Genomic DNA, 11,295 nt, shown 5'->3' with positions numbered 1-11,295 from the left:
AACTTAATTATTTTCACTTTTTTAAAGGCAGGGTTCTCACATAGCTCAGGCTGGCTTTAAACTACTGACGTCCTGCCTCAGCTCCCCAAATGCTGAAATTACTGCAGCGAAATAGCCCCCATGGCTTAAGAAGTCTGAGAGACCTCCACCTGCCCCTCAGTTCTGTCCACCGGCTGTCAGTCAGGGCCGGGGGCGGGGCTCGGGGCTCGTCCAATGGGCGCGCTGTCCACCCGCTGTCAGTCAGGGCCGGGGGCGGGGCTCGGGGCTCGTCCAATGGGCGCGCTGTCCACCCGCTGTCAGTCAGGGCCGGGGGCGGGGCTCGGGGCTCGTCCAATGGGCGCGCGGTCCACCCGGATCGCGGCGGGCGGGGCGGCTTCCGCAGTGCGCGCCTTTGTGTCGGAGCGCGCGGCCCGTCCTGCAGCTCGGGGACGCCGGGACCGTTTCCTTCCTGGAGTTTGGGGACTTCGGTTCCCACTGTGCGGCCCGAGCCACCGTGCGGCGGGAGAGCGGACGGAGCCGCTGGCGTTGGGGACGCCGGACATGGTGAGTGTGACGTCCGGTCCGGGGCGGGCCTGGCGGCGGCCGGTGTGCACGGCGGCCTGGGCTCCGCGTCTTCCGCCGCCCCGTCCCCGGGCCGAGCTCGCGATCGGGCCGCCCTGCACGCGTCCCCCCGCCGCGGAGACCCCGGCCGGTGGCAGCGCTCGGGGCGTGGAGTGTGCGCGGCCCCCGAGCCAGGGATGGAAGCTGTCCGCGCCGCGTCCGCACCTCGGACGTGCCCGGGCTTTGCAGCCGCCGCCGTGCAGGAGCCTCGGGGCTACGGGCTGTGGAGAAGGCTCACGGGACCTCTGCCAAGGGGCTGCCAAGGCGCCCAGGCTGTGTGTTAGGTCAGGAGTCGTGCAAATAACGAGGCAGAGACTGCTCGAGCTCAACAAAAACCAGAAAAAGTTTATTACAGCCGAGGCAAGACAGAGCTGATCGATCAGGGACACAGCCAGAGTCGGGAGCTGGAACTGTGACCCCGAAGTAGTGTCTCACAGGCTTTTTAAAGAAAAGAACCAGGTGCTGGGCAAAGTACAGCCAAGGGAGGAGTTGGGTGACGAGTTGGGGGGACCTTTAACAGGATTGGTGAGTTCCAGGTGGAGAGCAACATTGTAACTATGTAACTGTAGTTAAGGAGCTAGTTGTTTTGGGTTCAGGATGTTGGCAAGCAGAGAGGGTATTCTGAGAGGGGATCTGACTTCTTATTGGTTGGCTCAGTTACGGGGAAATACCTTGTGGTTATACCTAGAACTGGAAGTCAGCAAGAGTGCGTGAACAAAATGGAGTCACTGTAGTCTGCACAGCCCTTCAGACCAGGGGACCATGTCCATAGATCCTGGAGGACATTGGAGCCTGGAGCAGCCAGAAAGGGTGATTTTGCCAGGTGCCCTACTCCTGACTGAATTAAAGGGATGTTTGCTGGTGGATTATTGTCCCAGTGGTCTGCTCCTTCTGGGTGGGTCGCCCTGTTATACACCTTGGGTTATCTGACCCCATTCTGCCCTGTACCCAAGGATTCAGCACCAAAGCTTGCAGAGCCACCTCACTTTCATAGTTCTTTCTGAGCCTCTAGTTCTGTTATCTATCTATCCATCTATCATCTGTCAATCATCTAAGCGGTCTGTCACTTAACTGATTTCTCTTTCTTTGGATCTCTGATTATCTCTTTGACTAGAACTCCAGATATATGAGCAGCATCCCCTTGGTCTCTGTAATCATTGGTTCATGTTTCCCCAGTGTATCTGTGTCTGTCACCACCAATTCTTCCTCAGGATGCACTTCCTTGAGGCACTAGGGTCACTCACACATCGACTGAACTTGATACTATGTACTTCTTTACTGGGGTGACATGGTTTAGACACATCCCCTCATAGCCAAGTCCCTGTGTGTGGACATTACCTTGGGATTTACTTTGATCTGTCCAGGCCGTTGTAGGACGATGATTTGGTCTCTCCCACTAGTCTTCAGAGCACACGGGTGGGTCCTGTGAAGTCAGAGCATTGGAAACAGAGAGATTGGGTGATAGAGACTCAGTAAGACAGCTCAGGAGGCCACAGTTAGAGCTCAAGGCCAGGCACTGGGGCTTGGGGTGAGATTGGCTCCTCTGCTCTCTCCCTTCCTGTCCTATACCAGGGAGGGCTTGGCTGGCAGAGAACGGGTCCAGCTGGCCTGGGACATGATTCACAAGCAGGGGAGGCAGGGCAAAAGCTGTCTGCTTCCATTTTCTCCCTGATGCAGAGGCCTAAAACTGAGGGTTTTCCTCTGGATAGAGCTGCTGGGGGGGAGGGGTCAAGTTATATTCCCTGAATGACAGAGATCACAAGGGAAGACTTTGGACACTCAGGGGCAGAGAAATAAGGTGTGGATCCCAATCCTGCTCAGGGGGCACATGAGTTCCCTTGCTTCTCTGGCTCAGTCTGTGTCCGTATATTTGACCCTCCCTCCATGTCTTTTTTCTCCTTTTCTTTCTTTTTTTTCAGGCAATGTCTCATTCTATAGTCAGTATGGACCTGGAGCTCATCATGTAGCCCAGGCTTGCCTGAAGCTTGCAATATTACTCTGACTTCTGCCTTCCAAGTACTGAGATATAAAGACATGAACCACCAACTTCCAGCTACCTGTCCCGTTTGTTCATCATATTTGTCTGTCTCTGTCCTCTGTAACAATAAGACAATGAACATCAGTGTGGAGCCCTGGCTTGGGAAGGTATTTTCTCTGGTTGAGATCCCACCCAGGTGGATGGTTAACACTGGATACAGTATACTAGGAGCAGCCATGCCCAGAGGTCTTACCCCTTCCTGCCTCCTTCCTTCTCTCTGGATATTCCCCCATCAGTTTCCTGCTGGGGAGTAACAGGAGTGGGGCCAAGACCTGCATTCAGTCTCACTTCCAAACAGGCATCTGTGTGGAGATTTGTAATCCCAGCCACTCAGGAGCCTAAGGTAGGAGGTAGAACCACAAGTTCAAGACCAATCTGGTCTATGGTGATATTTCAAGGCAGATCTGAGTTCCTAGTGAAACTCTGAAATAAACAAAAACAAACTATAAATTTTAGTGATGGAGCACATGCCTGGCATGACTTGTGCCTTAAGTTCATTCCCAGTCACTTCTTAGTGGCACCTCAGAGAAGCCATTTGACCTAGCTTTTTCTTTAGAATGGAGTAGTTGTTCCCTGCTGGCCAGCGTGGTGTGGCTGCAGCATGACAAGAGTAAAAGGGCTGCTTTACTATCTACAAGCTCTCCCACTCGGATCATAAAACCTAGAAAGGTGGGATATGGAGATTAATAAGGGCAGCTGATGCCATGTTTTGGGGATTTAATGGGTGTAGCCCTCATTGACTGCTACCATGGGCCAAATAGGCTAATGGCTATGTCTTCACTAAGTAAACAGGGTTTAAAAAGAGATGTGAAGGACAACCTGCTGCGGACGGGCCTCCATGACTTCTTACCCTACCTCCTCCCTCTACCTGGACCCCTCCCCCTCCTTTCCCTTCTCCTTATCCTCACTGTCGGGCCTTGTGTAATTAACAAAATTACACAATTTATTCACCAGCGGCTAGAGTCAATAAAACTTCATCAGGTCAAAACACATTACCACAGGCTGGAAACTCAGGAATTAAGTTCCTCAGATGACCCACTGCTACCTCCTCTGCCCTCCATGTGACCAATGACGGGTAATATCCCCAGAGGGGACAACCTAAGACAGGCCATGGAGTGGCTTCTCAGTGAGCTAAACACCTGGTTCTCAGTAACGGGTAAGATCCCCAGAGGGGACAACGTAAGACAGGGGCCACGGTGACTAATGCTCTTACAAAAACAAAAGGGGGAGATGTTGGGCCCTGAAAGGCCCAGGCGTGAGGCCTAGTGGAACTTCCTGAGCCTAGCTAAAGTTGGGCGACCTGTCTCTGGCCAGCGAGGACTCAGCAAGATGCCTAAAGGCTTCTGGCCTGCTACTTCCACGTGTTAATTGTAATTACCATTTCAATAGTTACAGTTTACTATTGGCCCTTACCTCTTCCCCCATCCTAAAATCCCCGCCTTGGTCCCCAACATGATATAGACAACTGCTCAGAGTAATAAAGCGAGTTGTTTCTGTGAGTTCCTGCATTGAAAAGAAAAAAAAAAAAGACGAAGACGGGATGAGCAAAGGCTGAAGCACCTTCCCGCTGGTCTAATGGGAGCCCAGAGGAAATGCTGGCTCACTAGGGAAATGTGATCCTAGGACCAGGATTTTAAGCTACAAAGAATGCCATGGAAAATTCTGGTTTACCTGCTTTGGCTAAAATTCTACTTTTCTTTCTGGGTTACAATAATAGTTAATAAATAACCTTAGATATTACAAATCAAATGAATTCATTTATAACAAACAGTTTCCTAATACTCATACTATTTTTTTGTAATTCTTTACATTTCAGATGTAGAGGAAAGGAATTCCTAGTATGCTTGTGTTGTTTTTATATTGTCCCAATCATAAATGATAGCAGGAAAAATAAAATTAAACAAGGTGAAAAAAATAAATAAAAAATAAAAATAAAAAGAGATGTGAGAGCCAGGCGTGGTGGCACATGCCTTTAATCCCAGCACGTGGAGGCAGAAGTAGGAGGATCACCGAGTCTATCCTGAGACTACATACTGAATTCCAGGTCAGCCTGGACTAGTGACACCCTACCTTGTAAAAGAAAACACAACAAAACAAACAACAAAAGGTGTGAGGGCCTGGAGAGATGGGTTAGCCTGCAAAGCCTAAGGACCCACGTTCAGTTCCCCAGTAACCACGTAAGCCAGATGCACCAGGTTGCACATGAGTCTGGAGTTCATTTGCAGTGGCTACAGGCCCTGGTATGCTCATTCTCTCTATCTGCCTCTTTCTTTCCCTCTCTGTCTTTCATATAAGTAAATAAGTAAATATTAAAAGAAGTAAAAAGGATGTGAGAAGTGTGAGTCCCTGCGGTTCCTCAGTCTCTGAGATTGAAGGACTAAAGGGTCTGTAGAAGGAGGGTCTGTGTGAGGAAGACAGGCCTTATAAGAATAAAGGAAAAAGTCATGGTCTGGGGGAGGCAGTGAGGGTATGAGGGAGGAGAAGATTTGGAGAGGTTTTGAGGCTAGAGGCCAGTTTTCAGGAAGGGGGAGGCTTAAGGAGATCTGAAGGGTGAAGTATGGCCTATGGAAAGAATGAGGAGAGCAAAAAATGGGGGAAATTAAGAGGACATGGTAAGGGAAAGGAGCCCTTCACTCTGGGGTCTGTTTAAGTCTGTTGTGTGTGAAAGTGAAACATTGCAGCACTTTTTTGTAGTTACCTACATACACAGAATATTCCTTCTATATAACTTAAAATAATGTATAATAACAGTAATATTGATTTATGCTTAAAGCCTAACCATAAATCAATATTACCTGATATGCTTAAAGCCTAAGCATAAATCAATATTACCTGAGGACTGAACTGATTAATTTTGTAGATGGAAAGTTACATTTTTCTAGAATTTCCTGTGATACTTTGCTGTAGTGGGATGAAGAAAGGACACTTTATACCCTAGGATCTAGACATGGTGAGTTTGTGCCTGGCTTGCTAAGTCAGGGGAGAGAATCAGTAACACCATGTAACCATGAAACACTGTTCGCTGGCTCCCCAATCTTTGTGTCAGTTGGTTCCTGGGTTCTGTTCCCCAGGACTCTGAGATCTCCTACCTCCTGGAAACCTCATATTTGATTTCCAGGCTATTGCAACATTGTTCACAAGAACACCTACATGATCTTTTATCTGTTCTTGTCATCAGGTTCGTCTTATTTCCAGCTGCTGACAACTCTATTCTTTGTGACCTAAACTTTGTCTCTCTGTGTCTTTTTTTAAAAGATTTATTTTTATTTATTTATTTATTAGAGACAGAGAGAGTGTGAGAATGGGCATGCCAGGGCCTCTAGCCATTGCAGAGGAACTCCGGACACATGCTCCACCATGTGCATCTGGCTTATGTGGGACCTGGAGAATTGAACCTGGGTCGTTAGGCTTTGCAGGCATGTGCCTTAATTGCTAAGTCATCTCTCCAGCTCTAAACTTTGTCTCTTGGCTCTGGTGATTGTAGGTGATGCCTACCTGCAACTGAACATTGAGGTGGCTACTCACAGTGCTGTTGTGAGGTTGTCATGGGTCCACAGGCATGTTTTAGCCATCAGGCAGAGGTGTAGAAAGGCTTCAGGATAGCAACATAGCATTGGAATCTGTGGTGTCATTGAGCTGGATGCAAAGGAGCTGGGGCCTCATGTCTGTGGTGTGGGGTAAGATGCGGTGTCTGGTCACGGTGTGTAGGAGATGGAGACTGTAGCGGTGCAGCCGTAGTGTGGGGGTTTGGGGAAGTGGGTGTCACCAGGTACCCTGTCAGCAGCTGAACAGAAGAAACTTGCCTCATCCTGCCTTTCATGGCCATCCCGTTCCCCAGAGCAGCCATTCTTCCCCCAATGTTTTCTAAACCCTGTTCCAGCCCCTCAGAGAGGTGCAGGCAAGACTCAAGGTTATAGCTCATGTATGTAGCTTTGTGTGTGTTTCTAGATTTGTGTCTTAGGCTGGTTAACTCTGATCCTATAATCTTTCTGTCTCAGTCTTTATGACTCTTTTACTGTCCTATTCCAGGCATACAAATGTGATCTGACTTTGTTCTGTCACTGACCATCTCTCCGCAGTCTTTCTGTGTCTCTCACCTACCTATTGTTTATGAAATCTTTTGTTCAGTTCCTAGGGTCTCTAGGTCATAGGCTGAAATCAGGATTCCCTCTTCGTGGATGAGTGACCTTTATTTATTAGGCATTTTCCCTCTCTGAGCCAGTCTAGGTCATAGGCTGAAATCAGGATTCCCTCTTCGTGGATGAGTGACCTTTATTTATTAGGCATTTTCCCTCTCTGAGCCAGTTATTCATGTGCCTATGTGTTGTCGTGTTCTGAGAAGATTCACGCATTCCAACTCACCTCCAACTGTATCTGTTTGGCCTCTTCAGTGCCCTGATAAGGTAAAATGGGGCAGGGACCTACATCTTGCTTCAGATCTTCCCACAAAGCTAGGTAGTATAGGCCTATTTTCCTAGTTAGTGTAGGGGGCATGGCAGAGGGAATTTCATCTCCTTTTGCTGCTCTTTCTGCCTTACCTGACAGAGCGAGCCTATGAAATAGTAACCAGGTTCTTAGCTTACTCCTCACGTGGAACCGTGAAGCACAGGAAGCTTCCTCACAGCTCAGCATGTAGGTCTGCTAGTGTTTGAACACAGGGATGCTAAAGGAAGATTTCCCTAAAAGTGTGATGAGTGAAGATGGGGCCTTGGATCATGCTGAGCATTCCATGCCCAGTGTAGACTATCATGACGATCTCCACACCGAGACCGTGTTTTTACAAAGCAACTGCATGATTTGGATAAAAGATGCTGTTTTTACATTTAAGTAGAGTGGTTAACTATGGAGATAGATACAACGTATGGCAGCCATTTTCAAGGTGCTAAAGAGGTTTCGTTGCCTCTAAAAGTATTTGGGAATTGTGATTCGAATTGGAGTTGTTTTAGGGGATTGCTACCCATTTCAAAGCTCAGGCTGCTTGCCCAAAACAGTAGTTGCGAAAATTCACAAGCAAGTTTGTCATAATTTTCCCATTTGTTAATCAGATATTTATAGAATTCATAAGCTGATACAAGGTTAAGTGCAAATTTTGCCTTGTTGCCTGGGTCTCTCACAGTAAGCTTTGCCTTAAAATAACAGCATTGAAGAGTTGGTGGTTAATTTTAAAAAATTATTTATTTTTAATTTTTCATTTCCATTTTTTTAAGCCAGAGTCTTATATAGCCCAAGGTGTCTTTGAATGGCTGATTGTCCTGCCTTGGCCCCCCAAATGGTGAAATGATAGCAGTGACACAGCTACTGTTGCTAACAAGCTGTGGTTATGGCTTCTTTTGCCCAAGGTTCCCTGCCATCATCTGCTGTCAGTCAGGGCCCAGGGGTGGGACTTGAGGCTCCATTCAGTGGGTGCGCTGTTCAACCAGAAATACTGCAAACTGGGCTGCTTAGGCAGTGCGCGCCTTTGTGTGGGAGCACACTGCCTGTCCTCCCGTTCCTTCCAGGAGTTTGGGTCGCAGACTCTGCCCTGTGCCACCCTGCACCCCCCAGTCCTGTTGAGCAGCTCTGAGAAGGCTGAGCACCTTCTCCCACCAGATGCAGAGACGCCAGCCCCGGCTTCAGTGCCCTGTGGATGCCTCTGTCCTGGGGTGTGTGTGTGGACCTTGTTCCAAGGGAGAGGGACATTTTCACCCCCATGTCTGTACCACCTATGTGCTCAGGATTGTGGCCTACTGGTGTGCAGCCTCTGCAGGAGCCCTGAGAACCTGTAGGGGTCTGGAGAAGGCTTCACCCAAGGGGCTTCCTGGCCCCCAGGGCTGTAGTGTTTGGGGGTAAAAAAATGTAAGACCACAGGACCACATCCAGGGGTCCTGGAGGACATTGGGGCATGGAACAGCCAGTATGGGTGGTTTTGGCAGGTGCCTACTCCTGGTTGACTTACAGGGACTTGCCAGCCAGGTGTCTGATTGCCCCAGTGGTCTAGACCTTGCTGGGTGGGTCACCATCACACACCCTAGTAGTTCTGACCTGTACACCCTGTCCCCATGAATTCATGGTGCCATCTCACCTCCAGTGTTTTCCCAGAGCCTCTGGTTCTGTATCGTTAGTTGTCTATCACTAAATCTCTGATTTCTCTTTCTCTGGATATCTGCCATTATCGGACAGTGGAACTCCAAAGCGTGTGTGTGGCATCTCTTTTGGTGTGTGTAATCATTGGTCCATGTTTCCCTAGTGTACCTGTGTCTCTCACCACCACTTCTCCCCCAGGAATCACTTCCTTGAGGTGCTAGGGTCACTCACACATGGACTGAAACTCAGATACTGGGCACTTCTTTACTGGCTGACATCCCCTGTCAGCCATGTTCCTGTGTGTGGACATTACCTTGGGACTCATATTGATCTGTCCAGGCAATGGTGGGGAGCTGAGTAGGTCTCTGCCACTAGAGTCTTCAGAGCTGGTGGAGTCCTGTGAATTGAGAATTGGAGACAAGTGGGGAGATCCTGAGAGACACAAAGATTCAGTAAGACAGCTCAGTAAACCACAGTTAGAGCTCAATGCCGGGCATGGAAGTTTGGGGTGAGATTAACCTCCCCTTTCTGTCCACAGCTGTGGGGCCTGCCTACTGGAGAACAGGTGCAGCTGTCCTGGGACATGATTCAGAAGCACAGGAGCTGGGCTGACAGGGCAGATGCAGTCTTTTCTTTCTTTTAATGTCTATTATTATTAATTAACAAGATGTTTCTTATGGATACATCATGTGTTGGTACTCTTTTCCCTTGTCCCTGCACCCATTCTGTGGGAATGCTCCTCAGTGAGGTTGCAGGTATTCTCCATGTTTATACATTGCAGGAGCAGTAGTCAGTTATTTTGCTGGGGAGGGAATGCCTCTGGGCATGATGTGTCAACCTCTGGCTCTTATGATCTTTTCTCTTCTGCAAAATTCCCTGGGCTGTGGTGGGTAAGTTTTAAGTCTACTTCAGTGATGAGCTCTTAGGAGCCTCTGGATCTCTGCTTTGGTAGGTGTTGAGTATCCTCAGGGCCTGTCTCCTGTACCCTGGCACTAATTTATCAGGTTCAGCATGGAAGCAGCGCTCTTGCTCATCTCTCAACTCCACTGTGGATTCAGCTGTGGCTTGGCTGAAGTGTGAGGGGTAGTTTATCTCTTCTGGTCTCACTACCTTTTGAAAAAGAACAGATTCTCCAATGGAGAGTGAAGTCAGCATAGTGTAAATGGGATAAGCATTATTGATTTAGGGAGAATTTGATGTATGTAACCCCTCTTTTTTAGCCAAAGACTAGTTGAGAGCTCCACCCTGCAGAACATAATCTTTTTTTTACAATTATTTATTTATTTGGGAGCGACAGACACACAGAGAAAGACAGATAGAGGGAGAGAGAGAGAATGGGTGCGCCAGGGCTTCCAGCCTCTGCAAACGAACTCCAGACGCGTGCACCCCCTTGTGCATCTGGCTAACGTGGGACCTGGGGAACCGAGCCTTGAACCGGGGTCCTTAGGCTTCACAGGCAAGCGCTTAACCGCTAAGCCATCTCTCCAGCCCCAGAACATAATCTTTATCTCCATAGGATTCTGATCTGGTTTCCAATTCTGGATGTGGGTTCCTTACACTGAGGGGATCTCTTAGCCAATCAGAAAGCTATTGGTTACATACTGATGTTGTGTGCCACTATTGCACTGGCATATACATCGTACCAGGGTATTTGCCTCTGGGTAGCTTAGACCTCTGGTTGCTCAGACCTTTGTTGGTCATTTTCCCTCAGTATCTCATGTAGTGCTTTCCAGTACTAGACAGGCTAATTGTCTGGGGACTGGCTTTCTTCCGAATTCCACTCAGGTCTTTCTGTGCTCTGTGTCAGAGAAGCAGTCTTTTCTGTCTTCTCCCTGATGCACAGACTTAAAACTTGGGGCTTTCCTCCTTTTTCCCTGTGGATGGTGCTGCTACTGGGGTTGAATTTTCACTGTGTGATGATCATAGGGGAGTGCTTTCAGTACTTAGGGTAGAGGAATGAAGCATGGACCATCATCCTGCCCAAGGGCTGCATTTACTCCCTTGCTGTTCTGCCTCCCCTGTGCAGTATATTTGTCCCTCCATCCTTTCTCCGTTTTCCATTTCTTTTTTCTAGGTAGTGTCTCATTCTAATGTCAAGATGGACCTGGAACTCACTGTGTAGCCCAGGCTTGCCTGAAGCTTGCAACAATCCTCTTTCCTTTACTTTGTAAGTATTAAGATGTATGTATACACATGAGCCAGCAACTTCCAGTTACTGGTCTCTTTTTAGTCCTTACATCTGTCTCTGTCTCACTGTCTTTTGTGGCGTATCTTTAAGACAATAAAAGTCAGTGTGGAGCCCTGGTTTGGGGAGGTATTTTTTTCTGGTTGAGATCCTACCCAGGTGGATAGTTAACACTGTATTTAGGATAGGAGCAGCCATGCCCAGAGGTCTCACCCCTTCCTGCCTCCTTCCTTCTCTCTGGATGTCCCCCATCAGTTCCCTGTTAAGATGAGACAGGGGAGGAAGCCAAGACCTGGGTTCAATTTCACTTTCAAAAAGGAGTCTGTGTGGAGCTAGTTACAGATCCCAGTCACTCAGGAGCCTAAGGCAGGAGGGAGGACCACAAGTTCCAGACCAGTCTGGTCTATAG

The 11,295-nt window shown here is 48.5% G+C and overlaps 1 protein-coding gene across 1 annotated transcript in view; it reads left to right on the top strand.

Moving 5' to 3' along the window:
- Positions 1-213: 213 nt before the first annotated feature.
- The window catches only part of LOC123455292 (zinc finger protein 25-like), a 34,569-nt gene continuing 23,487 nt past the window's right edge, over positions 214-11,295 (top strand). The window contains exon 1 of the mRNA XM_045135665.1: positions 214-543. Within this exon, the coding sequence (XP_044991600.1) occupies positions 214-543 (330 nt within the window). The remainder of the gene's footprint in view (positions 544-11,295) is intronic.

This window comes from Jaculus jaculus, chromosome 16, assembly GCF_020740685.1.
Source record: "Jaculus jaculus isolate mJacJac1 chromosome 16, mJacJac1.mat.Y.cur, whole genome shotgun sequence".
In the NCBI taxonomy this organism is placed as follows: Eukaryota; Metazoa; Chordata; class Mammalia; order Rodentia; family Dipodidae; genus Jaculus; species Jaculus jaculus.
This window is presented reverse-complemented; position numbering and strand designations above follow the sequence as displayed.